This window comes from Talpa occidentalis, unplaced genomic scaffold (assembly GCF_014898055.3).
Source record: "Talpa occidentalis isolate TD23 unplaced genomic scaffold, MPIMG_talOcc4v2.1 talOcc4.12, whole genome shotgun sequence".
Taxonomy (NCBI): Eukaryota; Metazoa; Chordata; class Mammalia; order Eulipotyphla; family Talpidae; genus Talpa; species Talpa occidentalis.
In genome coordinates this window covers 12,971,938-12,992,106 of record NW_023601212.1, presented here as the reverse complement: position 1 = coordinate 12,992,106, position 20,169 = coordinate 12,971,938, and the positions used below count along the sequence as shown (strand labels likewise).

Here is a 20,169-nt window from a genome sequence, read left to right as displayed (position 1 = left end):
AAAGAGAGGGAGGGAGGGAGGGAGGGAGGGAGGGAGGAAGGAAGGAAGGAAGGGAGGGAGGGAGGGAGGGAGGGAGGAAGGAAGGAAGGAAGGAAGGAAGGAAGGAAGGAAGGAAGGAAGGAGGGGAGAAGGAAGGAAGGGAGGAAGGGAGGAAGGGAGGGAGGGAGGAAGGGAGGAAGGGAGGGAGGGAGGGAGGGAAAGGAAGGAGGAAGGAGGGAAGGAAGGAAGAAGGAAGGAAGGGAGAAGGAAGGAAGGAAGGAAGGAAGGAAGGAGGGAGGGAGGAGGAGGGAGGGAGGGAGGGAGGGAGGAGGGAGGAAGGGAGGGAGGAAGGAGGAGGGAGGGAGGAAGGAAGGAAGGAAGGAAGGAAGGAAGGAAGGAAGGAAGGAAGGAAGGAAGGAAGGAAGGAAGAGGAAAGGAAAAAGAAAAAGCAGTAAAAAAATGTATGAAGAAAATCAAGCAAGCTGGAGCCAGGAAAGGCAGCATTCCAAGGTGTGGCCAACAGATGAAATGTGAGAAACAAATCAAAGACACAAGTCAGACTATTTAGTGTCCAGTCACAAAGGCAGGAGCTCACCAACTGTTCCTCGGGCTTGACTCCCGGTTCACAGAGGGCCAGGGGCCTCTCCTGTTCATCTTCCGGTAAGGAGCCATTGAGCAATAAGGCCTGGAAAACCACAAAGGCAGAAAGAAACTTGACTGAGTCCAGAGCAGGGCTTAGTAAACACATTCCAACCTGGAATCACAATCCAGTTTCCTCTAGAAATCATCTTGGTAATTTTCCATCCTTTGGAACCTCCTGTGAACATCCTGTCAAATGTTCTGGGCACCACCCTCCTTGTTCTAGCAGTCAGGAGAGCAAAGTCATGGGCAAACTTGAAGTCTACGAGACAGACATGCAAACAGTTATGCAAACTCTGCTGCCTGTGCATAAAGTCAGTCTTTACAAGCTCCACCAACAACCAAGGAGTCTAATAAAGACAATTTAAATAATGAGTACCCAGATTTTGCAACTTCCCAGGGTATGTTTTAGAAAGGAAAAGATTAAACCCCAGCATTGCCTTTCTCTGTGCACAGAGTATCAACATATCTTTAAGTCAAAACAGCTTAGAACCAGAAAACCCCTATCAAGAAATAATTGACATTTTTAATGTCAATGATTGAACTGTTCCTACCTATATGAACTAAATTCAAAGATGTGGATTGCTAGAACAGTTCTTGCAGTGTAAAGTCTGTTGGACTGCTTCCTGGGTTCCAATCCTCACTTTGATTATCTAATAAACTCCTTGTTGAACTGCCACTGAGACTTTTATTCCAGTTAACTTTTCCCCCAATTGCTCATCTGGAGGGTCTCTCTGGAGTTCCTTTTGCCAGGCCCTGTTTCTGGCCTTTTTCTTCTCTCTGGGTGCACCTGGATCCTTCACTCCAAGGTTTCCTAGCCCCAGAAAACAATCTAAAATAAACTTGTCTTTCAGCAATGACATTTCAAATTGGAGCTGCTCAAACTGAATTTTACCAGCTGGAAAGTGAACTAAAAGCAATGTCGAATTGTCCTGGCCTAGAAAAGTTTATTATAATGAAGTACGTGGAATACATTTTTAGCAATGACTTGGATTTGATTGATATTGTTTGTTCAATAATTCTACATTTGCATTCTCTAAAGCAACCTGAATAGAACAAGTAGGACAACATTTGCAGACAGAAGTCCTCATTCATTTCCACTCCCATTATCATACTTTGTTTTCATTAGAATAAGGAGGTGGGAGGCAGATTCATCCTAAAGCTAAGGAAGCTGAAGTCTCACAGCCTGCTTACTGAACTGCCCCTCTCAAGGTTCTGTAGCTCATATTGTATTTTTAGAATTTTATAATCTTACACTTAAAGAAAGCACCCAAATTGTATACTGAGGATCCCCAAAACTTGGACCTACTGATAGTTATGAGACCCATCAGTTCAGTTAAAATTTTTAAATGTGTCCTCATTTTATTTCATGATTCTGTCTCAGTTCAATCAAAAGAGATTAGAGAAGCTGCATACTGTTTAAATAAAGAGAACACAAATTACATCACAAATGTAAATATATAAAAACATTTCAGAATCCAGCCACTGGATTCTGAAGCACTGAAGCACTATTTAACAATAAAATGTTAGTAAATCAAATGAATTTGCTCATCCCACGGAGTGCAGCAAGAGATATAGACAAGGGTAAGAAGCCACAGGGCTGCAGGGGAGGAAAAGTGGGCAATATGATAAAAATACTGCAAAATGTCCAGTGAGCTCTAATTGCGCCAAACTAGTAAGTCAGAAATCCTGGACATCATCTAGAAGGCAACTTGCTCATCACTGACAGAGTTAAGCCCTGAGGACACTGTGAGCCCCATTGTGTTCTATGGTGGAACTGAATTCTCATTGTGATCATGTGGCTGTGAATTAAAACTCCTGTGTGTAGGGAATATTAGGATGCTGACTTTCTGCCTGACAATCCTCTTCTTTTTCTGTCTAATCGGCCCCTGCCATCAGATTTCTCCTTGACTGAAAAATGCAAACCAACCTGAAAGCCAAGCTGATGTATATCTATGTCCATATAATGCCAAATGTCCTGGGAAAAGCCTGGTTGGGTATAATCCCAGAGTTCCCCATGCACTAATACTTCCTATTAAGGGACAGCACAAAAACAACAACAAAAAACCCCCAAACACTGCATTCATTAAGCCATTCCTTAATGGACTAGCAGAAAAGGGATCTAAAAGGTCTTCAAAGCCAGGCATTTTAAAAATACAGAGCAAATGAGTGTGTATGTGGTAGGGGGAATCAACTACTCTCCTCCGGAATGTTTAGACAGTGAACACTCCTCCAATCCTCCACAGTCCCAGGGCATATATTATGCAAATTGTCTCACCACAGCACCAATCTCCTTTCTTCCTTAGGAACCCTTTGTGTCCCCACCCTGTTGCTGGCAGGCAGGGAGCACACCCTGCCCAGCCTGCCGGCTGCCAGAGCCACTCGCATAATGTGGGCTTTGTTTACGTGTCCATAAATATTTGACAATTCAGAAGCAGTGCAGTTCCCAGCACAAACAGAAAGGAATATCCCTAGGCAATTTCAGGGTCATCAGCACACTATATGGGTTCCCCCAAACAAGGACAGACACACAAAGACAGATGATTGAGGGTCATCTGGGGTAGGATCTAAGTCAAGTGGGTCGGTCAGTCTCGGGGAGAGCTGCAGAGCTGGCGCTGAAGGTATAGGAAAAACTGAAAGGCTTTGTTACTCAAGGAAAACCTTTTCTACCTGACCATAATGGTTTGCAAGTGCATGAGGAGCCAGCTAAATCTCTGAAAGACTCAAATGGAAACCTGCTGCATTACTGGCTCTTACACCCTTCCTGCTAGAGAATTCCTAGGAGAAAATCCCTGACAATTCAGTGTGATTCTTTGGTGAGAGCAACTGAAGGTCTGTAGCTACAAATAGGGCAGAAACCTACCTAGGGAGCAGTAAGCAACAATGAGATTTGGATAGGGGCTGAAAATGGCTCCCTGGCTTGCAGAAATCCTAACAGCTGTCTGATAAACAGGAAAACTTAAGGTCCATTACAGAGTATCACTCACAAGGAATTTTCTGAGTACTATTTCTAGCTAAATTCCCCATTCGACTCTGACCTTTTACAAAACTAAGTTTATTTCAATAGATAAGAATGACTTAGAAATAATACTCAATTGGTATCCCCAGGATCAACTAAAAAGAAAGAGCTACCTGCAATCCTGATATCATTTTCTTGGCTTCCTCCATTTCTCTTTCTAAATGTTCTTGTTGTTCCAACAGCTGTTCTTCCCATGAAGTCTCTAGGTAGGTTCCGGGGCTCCCTGGTCGCCAGTCCCGGGATAATGGAGAGTCTGTCTCCTCTAAAAAATAAAAGGACGGGGGACAGTTCATGTTGAAGAAAAATGAGTGTCCGGCAGAAAGCGTTCCCAGCCCTGTGTGCTTCCAGGTTCAGGTCACCTGCCTCCTGAACCTGTCCTCACGGCACAAACTGTACTCTCCACCAGGTGGGGTTGTGAGACAGAAAGAATTAGCCATTAACTTGGCCTCCAGTTAACTGGGACTCCAGCCACAGGGAAGCACCACTTAAGAGGGTCCGCGACCATCTACCCTCTTTTGGAGGCATTAAGACTCCCTTGCTGGGCCTCCCTGGTGGCGCAGTGGTTGAGCACTGGGTTGCAAAGCTGCCCGCAGCCTCTGCAGCGCCGGTTCGATACCCTGTTGCTCCCCGACCACGGGAGGAGGGTCCCACATGGCGCACAGACCTCGCCTGCTGCCCGCTGCTCCCCTCAGCAGTGTACTTCCGTCCTTCTGCCTGCTCTGCTCCCTGCTCTGGCTCTGGTGAATTCTCTCACCCTCCCATGCTTCTGACTGTACCCAGTGTCTATATAAATAAATAAATAAATCTTTAAAAAAAAAAAAAAAATAGTACTTTAAAAAAAAAAAAAAAAAAAAAAAGACTCCCTTGCTGGGAGTCTTGATAGGGGACCCATCGATTTTACTCTTAATTCTCTAGAACTGGCATCCCTAAAGCTTGATTCTGACAGACACAAAGAGGGGAGCTGTCAAACGCAATCAAGTTTCAGAAGGAAAACTAGATTTAATATTTCTGGGGCCAGTCGGTCCTAACGCAACTAATCTCTCTTACATGTAACACTGTATGAGACACACAGTAAACAAACAAGTAAAAGCACACTGGTCCGAGATGTTTAATCTCTTTCCCAGAAAGATATGACTCCTTTTGAGTATGCTCCTTCATTCATAAGCAGAAATATAGTATGTACAGTCCCTCTGGGTTATTGTGAAGGTTAAACGAGGTAACTTATGTGCAGAGCCCTGTGGTGCCAGGCCCAGGCAGGCACACAGTACACACTCTTCCCTCCCCTCCCCAGAGTCCTGGGAGCTTCGGACTCAATAACAAGACTGCCTCTTTGGTACTAGTGCCAGGGCGAGAGGGCGCATGGAGTAGGGAAAAATTTCATTCCGGTTTTACTTTTGAGGGCTTCGTTTCATCACAACTCTTACAGGTGAATAAAAGTACTTAAAGCACATGCTTTGCTGCTGCAATCCTTCACTCTAGATTTATATAAGAAAAAAGAGAGCAACTGAGAAGGAGAAGTCTAAACAAAGAGGACTCTTTGTGGTCCTTTGTGCAGCCCTCCTACGAAGTCTAACAGTAGAGTAGACCAGCTCTCTACTATATGTTCTCACAGACACTTGGCTCTTGTTAGGTAATCCTGGCCCCAACTGAACTTAGGGAAATATTGAAATTATTTGCATAACACCGAAATAATAAAAACTGTTTACATGAGTAAGGGTTATGACTCTTTCAGAGTCATTTCCTAATTTGTAGGCAGTCAGCTGAGAAACAGTCTGCTTATGCTGCTGGGGGGTTTTTGGCAGCTGAGAGTCAGAAGTGACATTCTGCCAAAGGACCACTACATTAATTGGCTGGGAGGCATCAGCGCCCCCTAGAGCTGACCCTGAATGCAGACTGCGGGAAGGTTAAGGTCAGGGTGCTTATAGGTAAAGAGTGAGTGAGGACCCCCAAACTCTTCAAGCTGAGTACTGTTCCTTGAACGGAGCCAGGCAAGGCTGAGCGATAATACCTGTTCTGTTCTCTATTCCTTCAGCGGGAATAATCACAAAATCTGCCTTCTCTTCCGACTGGGTTATAATGGATTCACTCTTTGCACTGTGAATAGGACTGGGTGAAGCCAGGCTGTGATGGAAGGAAAAGAGAAACAATTATTGTGAACAGTTGTTCAGAAGCCAACTTTCCTAATTTATCCCAGAGGCATGTTCTTAATTCATCTTGCTCCTAGTGCCTTCCACAGTAGCTGGCCCACAGTAATAGAAATATTTGTTGAATGAGTGAGAGGAATACTGAATGAATGAGCCAGTTCTTTATTCGTCTAGGAACTCTTTCCAACCAGGCTGCCTTTAAGGTTAAATCATTAAGAAGAAATTTACCAGAAGGGTGTTAAAGAACCCCATGTTTTGCTTTGTTTGTTATTTCCCATACCATCACCATCTCTGGGCCCAAGTTCAAAGACTGTGTAGGACGTGTCTTAGCAGCTTTGGGAGCAGGAGGGAAATGCATTTCCCATACAGGACCGGTCACAAGCAATACCAGCAGAGTAACATGATAGATCAGCTCTGGGTGGATCACCAAGAGGGGACAGGGTGGGGATGCCTAATCGGGGAGTACTTGTTAGAGTGTGGACAGTGCTAGGTAGAGTAAAGGGTCAGTGATATAGCAACAAAGGTAGATTATGATAAGGAAAAGGGTAACAGTATAAGGAAAAAGGGGAAAGACTTTCTAGGGGGTGGTAAAGGTATACGTGATTTACTCCCATTAGTTATTCTTATCTCTGCCACAGTATTTTCAAACTGTCACCAGAAACCTCCCAATAATTCTTATGATCTGATCTAACTATTAGATTTGGAAGGAACCATTCGGATCTTCAGGGGAGTGTAATTTTAAATCTACAAGGCAAGATGGGAATGTAGGGCTGAGGTTCCCATTGGAGAGGAATGAGGGCTGTGAAGATCCTTTTTCTTTGCGCTGCACCTTGAGAACATCAGCGTTCAGGCAATCTCAGGGGCTGAGGGGTCTTTGGGCCCAGCCCCCTCTCAGGAATTCTTTCCAAATTCATCACCCAGACAACAGTGAAAGTGTCTAGGATTCACTGACCCACTTAATGTGGCCCTGAAGTCTTCCAGGCTAATCCCCACAGCTACGATCAGGAGTTAACATTTTGCCTTCCTAGAAACCAGTAAAAACAGCCAAGCTCGGTGAAGGTCGCCAGAGATTTCAAAACCTCTGAAGCAGATTGAGGATGAGTGTCTCATCCTCACCGTTGTCCAGAGCTTGAGGATTTTGGTGGGGATGAATTCACTCAACTCATTCTCTTTCTTATTAAAACCACAGGAAAAAAAAGTTATCTTTTTTTTTTTTTTTTTTTGCATCTTCAAATTACAATAACAGGAGTAGTGCGGTGTGGTGACATCCATCTGAAGAAGTGTGACCCTATTCCTCTAAATCATAGAGGGTTGTAAACCAATGTTACCTCAATTAAAAAAGAAGTTACTTAAAAATAAGGTAAGTTGTTTAACTATTGCTCTAGATCTACAACCTGAACAGACAGGAGGGGTGGAGAGTGGCAAGAAGTGGTGTTTAGAAAATTGCTTTATAGACTCTCTTATCCATCTTTCACCACTTAGGCAATCTGAATTTCAGGCCATGCATTAGCTGCTGGAGAAGCACTAGTCTAAGGGGATCATATCATTTATAAAGAAGAATAGATTTAAGATTGTTCAGCCCTCAGCATTCATCTTCTTTTTTTTTTAAAGATTTATTTATGATACAAGAACTGGGGTACAGGCCAGAGGCGTGGGGGGTGGGAGAATCCACGAGAGACAGAGCGGGGAACAGAACAGGCAGATCGACTGAAATACACTGCTGAGGGGAGCAGCGGGCGAGATAGGAGAGGTCTGCTGCGCCATGTGGGTTGCTCCCTGGCCAGGGATCGAACTCCTGTTGCAGTGGCAGCGGATAGCTTCATAGGTTGCGTCTTAACCCCTTGCGCCACCAGGGAGGCCCTCAGCGAATGTTTTGAATGTTACTGCAAAACATGGGGATCAGAGAGCAGAAAGAGATCTGCAGCAGCTGCTTCTCTTTGAGACATAACAAAACAGCACTTTCTCGGCTGACAAGGTGCTATGGTTGACATGTTGCCTTGCCTGCATTTGTCTGGTCCACAGTGGGTATGTGTGAGACGAAGGGGGGTCTGGGAGGAATAGTGTGAACCTAGAGTGCTAGAAAACTGCTTTCCCAAGCAGAGAGCATGCTCAGCTCCACCTTCTCCCTCCTAAGCAAGCTGTCTCCCATAAAAGGGCAGAAGGGGGCGGATGTCTACGGATCCAAGCCCACTGGGGGAGTGGCAGAGCGGTCAAAGAAAAACAACATTTCTCTTTCTTGAATTGAGGCTGCAGGCCACAGAGAGGTAGGACCAGGAACTAGATGGCCAAGTGCAGAGAGAAAGGCCCTGAGAAGGTAAAACCCTTATGCACATGTCAGAGCAGGCACCTGCCAGGCTCCCCAGGGAAGGCCCACAAGGATGAGACCATGCATTAAATCCTCTGCCTCAGAGAAAAGTATTTTAATGCTATCAATTTATGCCTTAGGGTCTCTCTGATTAGCTTACAAACCATATTTTATAAACCAGTACATAATCCCCTGCCTGCCATCACAATCTTCTCTTAAGACAGGGAACAAGGGATTGCAAATCAGGTCCCACAGACACATTTTTAAATTCCCTTATGTCGAACATCTCTCCCATCTTAATTTATCCGACAAGCAAAGACACTCCAATGAGAGTCAAATTCGGTTTTCAGAAAAATGGGCAATGAGGGATAAGGGCAAGAGAATCCTGCTCCCTCCTGAAGGGCCCTCCCTCCTTTGAGGGAAGAGGCAGCGGGGTTAAAGGACCCTCCTCCTTCCCCCACGCTGGCTGCAGCTGCCTAACAAACCCACCGTGTTTGACAGCAACAATCCCAGGCGAGCAGCCGGCTCTCCCCACCGCAGCGCCCCCACCCAACCCTCTCTGCTTCGCCCGAGAGCATCCTCAGTCTTGGCCCTGCTCCCCCCACCCCGTGCCCCCCACTTCCCAAGCCAAAGTGGCCTCTGCTCACCATTTGACTTGCGTCCCTCCCATGGTCCCCCTTCTGGCTCCGGCCTCAGCGAGCCTGCTTCCCGGGGCGCAGCGGGGGGCTGAGAGTCACAGTGCGCCCCAATTCGGGCATGTCTCCCCGCGCTGGGGCGCGAAGGACCACTCCGCCGGCAGGTCAAGCCCCGGCGCGGTTGGCCGCGAAGGCGGGAGGGAGAGGCCGGCGGCGAGGCCCCGGGGCCGGGGATGCGCCCGGGTGCGAGGCGCGCCGTCCCGGCCGCTCAGGCGCTGCGGCAGCCCGGCCGGCGCGGGGGCCGCCTCCCCTCGCAGGTGGCCGGGGCCGGGCGGCGGCATCGCGGGCGCGGCGGCCGCGCGGCTCCGGGCGTGCCCCGGGGCGCCGGCATCTCAGCCCATCTCCCCCGGGAGCGACGCTCCCCGCGGCTCCGGCGGCGCGGTCGGGTCCCCGGGGCGAGAATGCGGGCGAGCCCCGCGCCCCGCCCCGCCCGCCTCGCCCGCCCCGCCCGCCCCGCCCGCCTCCCCCCTCCCGGGCTGTCGGCGCGGCCCGGCGGCTCCGGGCTCCGACCCAGGCGAGCGCCCGACCCGCCGACCCCGCTCCGGGCAGCGGCCGAGCGCAGGCCGGGGGCGAGGGCGGGTCCAGCCGGGAGGCCGAGCGCGGGCCGGGGGGCTGCGCAGGGGAGGGGCGCCGCGCGGCGGGAGCCCCGGGGGGCGGGGGAGCCCGGCGTCGCGAAGACCCCAGGACGAAGACGTCGCCTTCTGGACCCTGACCCCTCCCTCGCGGACCCCGGGGTCGGGAGGGGTCTACCCCGCCCCTCGTGGGAAGGGGCGGCGGGCACGGAGGAGATTCGGGGTCTCCCCCTGCTCCCCGCCTCTCTCCTCCCACTTTCCCCTCGGGCGCCCCAGGTTTTCTTTATTCCCCAGCCCTTGGTCCCACAGAGCAACAGGCGGGCCGGGCCGGGCTTCACCGGGGTGTCCCTGAGGAGCTGGAGGAGGGGCTGGGCTCTAGGGGGTTACCTTATCTAGCTTCCGAGACACCCCCAGTCCCGAGTCACAGGCCGGGGTCTCTGGGCCTTCTTGGGACACTAAGCCATTAGGTGGGTTCCCCTCGGGCAAGGGAACGGTGGGGAGGGGTCAGGGTGGGGTCTCCAACTGTGCGGGAGCCTGCTGGGCCCCAGGGAGCGGGCTGAGGGAAGAGCAGGTGAATGAGAGGTAGATTTGTGAGCAAACGACAAAGTCAGGAAGGAGTGAATGCAAATTATTCCCCTGTCCGGCTGCTAGAAACCTCTCACCATCAGCCCACTGCAGCCGGGTTTCCAGGGGTCCCTGGATCGCGGCCTCACAGCCCTGCCTGGGTCTCAGTTCTCCTGCCAGACAGGAAGGAAGCAGGTGCTGCAGGAAGACACCCAGACTCCGTCCTCCTGCCCCCTGACTCTGGCAGGCATTAGCAGGTTCAGAAGAGAAAGACCTGCGCCGTGCAGGAAGCACTAGATCGCACTAGACAATGAAACGTCCTTTGATTCTGTACCAAGGGATGGTCCCAGCAGCAAGCAGGGAAGAAATGGTTTAAATTCTCATAAAAACACACCTTTTGCTTAGTGGGTACAGGGTTTCCTTTTGGGGTGATGAAAGTCTTCCGACAGGAGAGGTACACCACATGAGAGGCACGAACTGCCACTGAACTGAGCACTTTAAAAGAGCTAATTTATGTTATGTGATTTTTGTATAAATAAAAAAGCATTTATTAAGCTTGAAGAGAAAGGAGAAGTTGAACACGGTTACCAGTACACTAAAACGCTGAGAAGAGCTCCATGTGACCTCTGTAGAGGAGGAAATGATCCATCAAACTAACACGGAATTTTATGAGGAAAATCAATAGAAGGAAGAAAACAAAGATACATAAAATCTATATACTACAAGGAACAATTAGGTCTAACTAGAGCAGCCTGAGCTGGGTTTGGGTCCGGTAGGAGAAAAGGTCCGAAGAGCTTAAATATGATTTGGCAATGAAATATAGTTAGTAAATGAGCTAACAAGATCTGGGATGCTTTTAGGAGTCTGGTTTCCATGATCTAGGAAAGTCTGTTTCTGCCACTACACTTGGCATTGATTAGGTTTTATCAGAGCACTGTGTCCCTCTGGGGTCTCTGCACTTGGCTCTCAGGGATACACAAACTACCTCTCAGCTCCAGTCACCAACAACATTAGCCCACTCCAGGGCCTACTAATCCGCCCCAATGCATCCAGTTTTACACACGAAAGCTAGAAACAGTCTTATGCTCTCAGACAACTCTGCTCGATTTTCTCTCTTGCTCTTAGCTTCACTTAGAGTTACACTAGGCACAAAGACAACGCAAGGGAACTGGCTCTCATGAACAGTGGCAGCTGATAATGCAAATGCCACGACCAGCAGGCTGGGACCCACAGATCACAGTCACACCCCCGTGTGGACACAGCCGAGAACTGTCACTGCACAAAGCTTCCATGGGTAGGAAATCCACCAGCACCCCTCCCCCGCCTCTGCCCACAAAACCACCTGGCAGTGCTGAAGCTAGCCCCTGAAATTTTATTAACTTAAACTGAGGGAAAGAGAGAGGGTTTGGGGCCTTACTGCCTATCAGATTGCGACTGACAGCTGAGAATCCACAAGCATTCAGCTTTTGGTCAGGACTGCTGTGGTCAAGAAACTGAGATTACCTGGAGCAGCTGGACTCAGACGGGGACCTCTGCTGCCCTTCGTACTGCTGCACCAGGGCTCGCACACTCCAGTATGGGTTCTCGATCTCCTCATCCGTGCTGCTGTTCCTACAGTCAGGACACCAGCAAAGGAGAGGGGTTAATCCTTCAGTGCAGGTCAATCTGGCAAGCACTGAGGGAAGCCCACCCTGTGAGCGCTAAAGAGAAAAGATGAATAAGGCCAAATCCCTGCCATCCAAACACCTGGAACCTAGTAGGGAAAACAGACAGAAACAAGTAATTGTACCAAGTCTCTAGCACCTCAGGGTCATGCTCTCTCTCAACAGATAACAAGCCCCAGAGTGTTATCTGCTTCCACTCTCCAGGACAGCTGGGCCTTCTAGAGACATTCCAGGGTGAGACACCCCCAGATGAATCAGAAACAGTGTTCCACATATCTCCCAGTGAAAACAGAGTGTGCCTAAGCATGTATTTAAAATCCTGGGCATCGCAACAACAACAAAAAAAACCACACATATGACTCTTTTACTTCCTGCTAACTACAAAACAAACATCTCTTTTTAAAAAGGACTTTTCTTTTTTGGCATGCCCTGGCCAACCTGACCTCCATGCTCTTTTCTGCAGCATGCAAGTGCTTAGGTGATACTCCCATCGACCGCACTGTACCACGGAAGAAATATCAGCGAGCCCGACACATTCTCATTCCCAGGTTTCGATCCTTACCTCTGTCGGAATCGAAAGACATCCCGCCCTGACCGGGACATGTCATGACACACGTCAGCCAGAGCAGCAGCTGCTCCCTGGGCCACGGCCGTGGCGCAGTGTGGCTGGTGACTCTGCAGAAGGGCTCTGGAATCCCGTCCTTGGCTCACCGTCCTGCTAGAGCCAGGCTTGAAATGAGCTGCCAAGGCAAGGACCAGCCTCATGATAGACTTCAGGTTTCCTTCCACAATATCTGAGGGACAGAAGAGACAGGTGCTCAGAGAGGCAAAGAACTGAGGACTCTCATTTTACACGTATTTTCCAGGGATCCAGGTGAGCAAAGCAGGCAATGTCTCTGTCCTCCCAAAGCTATGTTCCATGAGGGAGATAGAAGATTTAAAAGCAATTACAACAAAGTACAATCATGTGTGATGGGTTCTTTGAGAGCTCAGCATCTTGCCTAGTCCAGAGGGCTCAGGGAAGGATCTTGGAGGAAGTGAGTTCTAAACTGAGACTTTATTGCTGACTAGTGGTTCATCGGAGAAGAGAAGGAAAAGCAGAATACCAAGAGGAGAGAACAGCAGAATTAATGGCCTAGAGGTGAGAGAGAGTGATAATAGAGCCAACAAGGGAGCTTACTGTGTGGCTACTGGGCACCCTTAAGACAGAGTCTGAATTGAATGTGCTGGAAGTAAAGTACACAGTACACACAAAGAATACAAAATATCTCATAGACCTACTACAAAAAATAGAATGCAAAATGCCTCATTAATAGCTTTTAGATTGATTACATGTTGAAATGGTAATTTTTTATTAGGTTAAATAAAATACGTGACTAAAATTAATTTCACCCATTTCTTTCTTTTTTTAATGTGGCTATTAGAAATTTTTGAGTTCCAAGCAATGAGTCTCATTATATTCTTGTGACACGGCCCTCTGGTAGGGGAACAGAAGACATTCAGCATCAGAGGAGCACCAAGATCAGGGGCAGAGGGTGAAAAATGAGGCCACAGGGGAAGAACCAGAGGTGGGGTCGGTAAGGCACAGTAAGGTGTAGCAAAGATGGGATTGTTTCCTAAGTGCCCTCAGATGCAGAGAATTGGTCAGAGTGGATGTACTCTTCCAAAGATCATTCTGGCTACTGAGTGGAGAGCAGGCAGTGGGGGGACCAAAACCGATGCAGTGGGACTAATTAGGAAGCTGGTGCACTGCTGGCAATAGAAGACAATGATGTCCTGGATGGCAGAGCTCACTCAAAATAGTTTAATGGGCTGGTCCCCCAGCTCCCTCCACCAGGGGCACCAGATCAGAGATTATAGCATTCTTAATTTTGCTTGAGAAAAAAAGAGGAATGCAGGCAGAAAATTAGTGATATATCTAGAGAAAGCGAAGGTAAGGAAAGGGGTAAACTTCTACTGTTCTAGTTTCACGGCCTTTTAAATATGCAAGGCTGGGCCTCCCCGGTGGCGCAGCGGTTGAGCGCTGGGTTGCGAAGCTGCCCGCGGCCCCTGCAGTGCTGGTTCGATCTCCGGATCCCCCGCTGCTCCCCGCATGGCGCGCAGACCTCTCCTGCAGCAGTGTGCTTTGGGCCTTCTGCCTGTTCTGCTCCCTGCTCTGACTCTGGTGAATTCTCTCGCCCTCCCACGCTTCTGACTGTACCCAGTGCAGACCTTCCATAGGCATTCTGGCTGTACCTGCCCCACCTGAGTGACTCCACGCAGAGAACACCAAGAATTCAACACGAAAGGAGGGTTCCTTCCTGCCCCCACTGTCATCAGAGCCACGGGCAGTGAGACCCAGAAACTGAGGCTGAAACAGAATCCGATCTACAAGCAGCTCTAGAGAAACAGCAGGAGGACCAGGGAGCCTGCCCTCCGAGGACATCTACACAATTTCTTCCTCGCAGCTGGGGCTCAGAGTTGATGAGAAGTGTCCTTTTCTGCTCTGTGGTTACTGCCGAGAGCCTGTGCAGAGGCCACAGGGCTCCTTTCATCCTGCCTGGAATGTTTTGTGATGTCTAAAACAAAGGTGCTCTAAAATGTTTTCCTTCTGGGAAAAAAATCTATTATGATTTGAAATAACTCATGGTCATGAAACCCAAGAACTTGAATAACATGCTCTATGGCCAATTTTGATAACTGAAAGGAGACATTTTGAAGTTTATATCCCAATTTTGTCATTTCTACTCAACTATTAATTTTCTTACACACACTCATACAAACCTATATTCAATTAAAATGAATAGAGAACATCTGTCTTCATGCAGGTCCCCAAACTTACTCAATCCAATTTTGATAATCACTCTACCCCAAGAGGATAACTTTCTTTATTTTTTTTAAAGATTTATTTATTTATGCACACAAGAGCTGGGGTACAGGCCAGAGATGCATGGGGTGAAAGGATTCACCAGAGTGGGGAACAGAACAGGCACACTCAGTGAAATACACTGCTGAGGGGAGCAGCGGGAGAGACAGGAGAGGTCTGCTGCGCCATGTAGGTTGCTCCCTGGCTGGCTGGGGATCGAACTCGTGCTGCAGAGGCTTTTTTTTTTTTATTTATACAAGCACTGGGTACAGTCAGAAGCGCGGGAGGGTAAGAGAGTTCACCAGAGCCAGAGCGGGGAGCAGAGCAGGCAGAAGGACCGAAGTACACTGCTGAGGGGAGCAGTGGGCGGCAGGAGAGGTCTGCGCGCCATGCGGGACCCTCCTCCAGTGGCCGGGGAGCAGCCAGGGATCGAACCGGCGCTGCAAGGCTGCGGGCAGCTTCGCAACCCCGCGCTCAACCGCTGCGCCACCAGGGAGGCCCTGCAGAGGCTTTTGATTGCTTCATAGTGCGGTGCTTAACGCCTTGAGCCACCAGGGAAGCCCGAGGATCGCTTTTTACAGAAAAATGATATGAAGTCAAGGAACTAATCCTACTCCAGTTTCTACTCAGGACCTCGGGCTACATAACCTGGGCTTCTTCTGACACTGGCAATCACCAGTTAAAAGCTGAAAGCACTCATCTGCCAGGGGTGTGTTGAGACACTGACCTTTAGCTGAAGTCTGGTGCATACGAATCTTTTTGGAGGCCACGAACTGCAGGACTTGTTCCACATTATTCTTCATCTCCTGTTGGTTACTAGGACTGAGCTGAACCCCACTCAGCTTTTCTCCTGCTGTTAGAAGAGAAAAAAATGCATGAAGTTATAGGGTGGATTAGTATCAAAGTTTCATAAGAAGGAAATACTTGATGGGAACAGCAAAATTATGTGTCAATAGGCAAGTGAGTTATGTTTTACTGTTTGTAATTTGGAAGGGAAAAGGAAAACCAAAGGCCCTTTTGGAGGGCTTTCAAATTTTCAAGTCTATATTTAGTAGCCTGTGAAGTTACTAAGTGTACATTACTCATTCAGCAAATATTCATTCAACAAATATTCATTGAACACACACTGTGCACCAGGCAGTACTCTGGGCACCAGAGAAAGAGCAATGAACAAGACAGAGTCACTTTCATCATGGAGTTTCTATCTGGAGGGATGACAGATGACCAAGTTAGCAAGTCAGTGTTTCATGTAACTTCAGGCAGTGATAAGTTTTTTGTTTTTTTTTAAAGATTTATTTATTTATTTATACAACCACTGGGTACAGTCAGAAGCGCAGGAGGGTGAGAGAATTCACCAGAGCCAGAGCGGGGAGCAGAACAGGCAGACTGACGAAATACACTGCTGAGGGGAGCAGCGGGCGGCAGGAGAGGTCTGCGCGCCATGTGGGACCCTCGCCCAGTGGCCGGGGATCGAACCAGGGTTGCAGAGGCTGCGGGCAGCTTTGCAACCCAGCGCTCAACCGCTGCACCACTGGCGAGGCCCAGTGATAAGTGTTTTTGAAGAAAAACAGAAGAGTGATTGTGGTCTCTCTGATAATACATTTGGGCAGAAACTGGAATAAAATTAAGGATGTTCAGACTTGAGGGGGAAGCAATCCAGATGAGAAGCCCCAGGTACAAACCCAAGGTGGGAATGAGCTCAGCTTATGTCAGGAACAGTGGCTCTAACATGCATAGAGCGAGTTGAGTCCCAGGAGAAGGGAGAGAGGTGGGCAAGGCCAGGTCATATGGGGCTTTGTGGGTCAGACTAAAGAACTTGAATTTTCTGCTTAATACAAGGGGCAATCAATGGGAGTATGTGATGCAAGGGACTTACATGATTTGATTTAGGTTTTTAAAAGTTGATTCTGTGTGGACAATTATGGGGAAAGGAAAGAGGGACATTAATTAGAAAGACAATGAAAATAGTCAAGGCAAGAGATAATGATGGTTTGGGCGAGAGTGGAAAAGATAGTGAGAAGACGGATGTCTAGTAGAGTTTGAATGCAAAGCTCACAGCACATGTGAAAGACTGGAGATGATACATGAGGAGGGAGAGTAATTAAAGAGGACTTGTCAGTGCTCTGCCTTAACAGCCGGGTAAATGGTGCTGTGATGCGTTACTCAGTAGAAACCTCGAAGACAAAGGGATCAGCGGGGGTAAGGAAACCAAAAGTTCTGATTAGGACATCTGAGATTAGAGATGCATTCTAGACACCCAGGTAGTGGTGCTGAACAGGAAGCTGGATACTTACATCTAGAATTTACAGCATAGTTGAGGACTGATGATATGAATTTGAGAAGAGCTCACTTAGGGATAGAGACCATGGGAGGGTAAGAAATGACCTGAAGAATGTCAACATTTTGAGTCAGGGAAGAGAAAACTCAGCAGAGCAAACAGCAAGAGCCAGTGAGGAAGGAGGGAAACAAGCTGCCCTGGGGATCCTGGAAGCCAAGTAAAGAAAGTGTTGAAGGAGGAGGGAGTGATCAACTGTGCCAAGTTCTGCTAAATCAAATAAAATGAGGCCCAGGGACTGGCTGCTGGATTTGACAAGGCTCAAGCTGCGACAGCGAGGAGGGCGGAAGTTTGGAGATAGTAGGTTCAAGAAAGAAAGCAAACCAAGATGGAGAATTCAGTGCATTTTTCTTTCTATGTAGCAAGTCTCAATAAAACACAGCATTAAAGAATTTGAGTTTGGGGGAAAATAAAAACAGGTCATCATAGAATTGGAAAGAAAGCAGAAAACTGCCAAACTGGTAGTTGGTGGGGATGGGGTTGAGGGTGGTCAGAACACAGTTAGAAAAAGGCTTTTGACTTTATATCCTTTTGAACCTTATGGATTTTTCCACCAGATGTTAGTTTCCAGGACATTCTATTTGAATAACTGAAAAATTAAATGCTTAAAATGAGCTTTGGAATAAAAGCCAATCTAGATTTGGACCTCTGCTTTGTCTCTGATATCTATATGACACTGTAAAGCTGCTTAGCCTTTGTAAACCTCATGAGTAAAATAGTAGCATTCACATATACCATATCATAAATCAATTAATCAAAGTGGCAAGCTTAGCCCAATGCCTGATAGATACTATTTTTATCAATAAATATAATAAGATATTATACATTGTATGTATAATAAGCACAGATTTATTTTATAAGTCCCCTTTTTTAGGCTGGTTTTAGTGGGGGTAATATTGCATCCCCCAAACACAGATGATAGGGTGAAATGAACAGAGCTGCTATTAACTATTTCCATTGTTCTTATCAGTGAATGAACGTGCTGATGAATCCATGAGCTCTCTCAATGAGGTATTATTCATGCATAGGCTACATGTAGTGGACCCCACTCCTTCCATACCACGAAGAGCCCCACATCCTTCAAGGACTCTAAGCAAAATCATAACAACAAATGTTTGAGTATCTATTATGTATCAGGCTAGAGGTTGCAGGAACAGGAGAAAAAAATCACACTGTGCTTGCTCTTTAAGAGCTCAATCTCTACAGGAGAGATAGGTGAACAGCCGCCATTTGGTAAGAAAAGAAAGCTGAGGTTCTGTGCTGAGGATAAGTTACAATTTAAAAAGAATGACCCGCAGCTTCTCCAGGGCTTTGAGAGGAAATGCCCTTTCATGAAACATCATGGTAGTGTGTACAGAGGTCCTTCTCTTCTGGGGACACACTCTATTTTTGCCTGGCTCCTACTTCCCTTTCTGGGTTTACTTTTTTTTTCTCCTTGCCAATACTTCTGGCAAGGCACCCCCAACTCCCAAGATGGGGCTGGGTGTCCCCACAAGTGCTCCCATCTGTACTCACCCTGTCAGAGTACTAAGCACATAAATGAAAGCGACTTCACTTTGCAGCCTTCCCACCTTGGAAGACTCTTTTGAGAGCAGAGACTGTGCTCATCATCATATTCCCGAAGAATAATCTAGTGCCTGGCACATCGTGTTTATTGGCTAGTGAACAAATGAATTTGCCTTAGCGAGTATTTTGAGTCTTCTACTTCCTTTTCCATCTATTTTAAAGAAGAAACTATCTGCTCTGCTTTCAGAGCATGTGGGGGACAAACATGGTTACAATCTGATTAAAGCTAGCCTCAAAGTCCAGGACTCACTGACCCACAATCTCGATGAGATAGGCCAGGATCACCCCATCCCGAAGATCCTGTCTCAGGTCCTGCACGGGCTTCACCGCTGGCCTCTTCTTCAGCTGGGCATTCACCCAGGCCACGTATGCTTGCAGCTGTTGCTGAAAAAGGAAAAGTGGAAATAAGGGGAAAATTTTCTATTATTTCTATCCTCTATCCTGCACTCTCTAGCGCGCACTTGACTTTGGGCTATGGTCGGAGATTTATAACCAGAGGAGCAGCGTGACATTTTAAGGAAAGAAAGAAGAATTATGGTCAACAGAGCTTATCTAAAATTCCTTAGTTTTATGCTTGTCTTCGGGGATGAGGTAACTTCTGACTTGGGCAAAACAAACTCAGATTAGCAGAAGAGTATTTAAATGATTAAGATTCCTGCTTTCTTGAGATGTACTCTGCTGAACAAAGATGAGGGCTGGGCTCAGAATCACAGCCAGTTTTCGGGTTTAAGCACTGCTCCCTGACACTACCCCCGGCCTTGTCTCCCTGTTTCTTTGACACATGCACTCACGTCCCATATGCACAAGGGACAGTGATACTCCTAAGAACTATCTCACACAGGCAGTTGAGTGCAGTGCTGTGAAGCTGTCCGCAGCCTCTGCAATGCGGGTTCAATCCCAGCCAGCCTGGTAGATACCCACATGGCGCGGCAGACCTCTCCTGTCTCGCCCGCTGCTCCCCTCAGCAGTGTATTTCAGTCAGTCTGCCTGTTCTGCTCCCCGCTCTGTCTCTGCCCTCCCACACATCTGGCCTGTACCCCATTCTTGTATAAATAAATAAATAAATCTTTAAAAAAAAAAAAAAAAAAGAACTATCTCGGGAGAGCAGAAGTAAATAGTCAGCAGCTCAGTACTGCCTCTCCAGTAGCTGCTTTCTTCAAAATGAGACGCAAGTGAAACTATTTCACAGTCAACTCAAGATTTATTCTCCTAAATAAATCCCATAATCCTGGGATTGCTACAGAGTTAGTTTTAATGTGTGCTTTATATTGTCAAAGAGGATCTAGTTACTTGAAATCTGCACAAAGAATGAAAAAGAAAGGCCATTGTGAGCAGTGTTTCTAAAGAGGGAGTAGGGGTGGGGAGTGGTCGGCGGGGTAGTTTTCATTTATTTTCAGACAGAGCTAGGGCCCAGATCATCAGAAGCCTGTCAGGCCCTGAGAGGGATAGAGAGTTCACCCAACTCATCATCCCATTCCACAGGAGAGCTTACATATTCCATCTGGTCTCAGAGAGGGCTCTAAATATCCAAATAGTGCATGAACAATGCCAGAGTATAGGCAGCAGCTCTATCTGGTTTCTGTAGAAGCTCAAGATCCTGAACCTACAAATTAAGTTCAGGGGCTAATGGCATTAAATTATAATTTGGTTTAGTAGGGAAGTAGGGCTGATTTCTAAGCCCCAACTACTTCCTTAATGAAATGGTGTTGGAAATTACTCACTAGCTGCTTCCTGAACTTAAATTAAATCTTCATTATTCTCTCTCTCTCAATGTTGATTTGTGGGATTAAGTCAAATCTTTGGAAGACAGTCCTAAAGCAATAAACATCAGCTACTGACAAA

At 47.5% G+C, this 20,169-nt stretch overlaps 1 protein-coding gene across 9 annotated transcripts in view; it reads right to left on the bottom strand.

Moving 5' to 3' along the window:
- DIXDC1 (DIX domain containing 1) overlaps positions 1 to 20,169 on the bottom strand; it is a 69,246-nt gene that overhangs the window by 22,535 nt on the left and 26,542 nt on the right. For 5 of the 9 annotated variants that reach the window (XM_037505257.2, XM_037505258.2, XM_037505256.2 and 2 more), the window contains 7 exons: positions 18,582 to 18,711; positions 15,154 to 15,279; positions 12,144 to 12,375; positions 11,421 to 11,528; positions 5,646 to 5,758; positions 3,751 to 3,899; positions 575 to 664 (listed from right to left, as the gene is read on the bottom strand). In XM_037505257.2, coding sequence (XP_037361154.1) covers positions 575 to 664; positions 3,751 to 3,899; positions 5,646 to 5,758; positions 11,421 to 11,528; positions 12,144 to 12,375; positions 15,154 to 15,279; positions 18,582 to 18,711 — 948 coding nt within the window. Of the gene's footprint in view, positions 1 to 574; positions 665 to 3,750; positions 3,900 to 5,645; positions 5,759 to 8,733; positions 9,181 to 11,416; positions 11,529 to 12,143; positions 12,376 to 15,153; positions 15,280 to 18,581; positions 18,712 to 20,169 lie in introns of those variants that run through there. The other 4 variants (XM_054693089.1, XM_054693090.1, XM_037505259.2 and 1 more) reach the window with 4 other exon arrangements.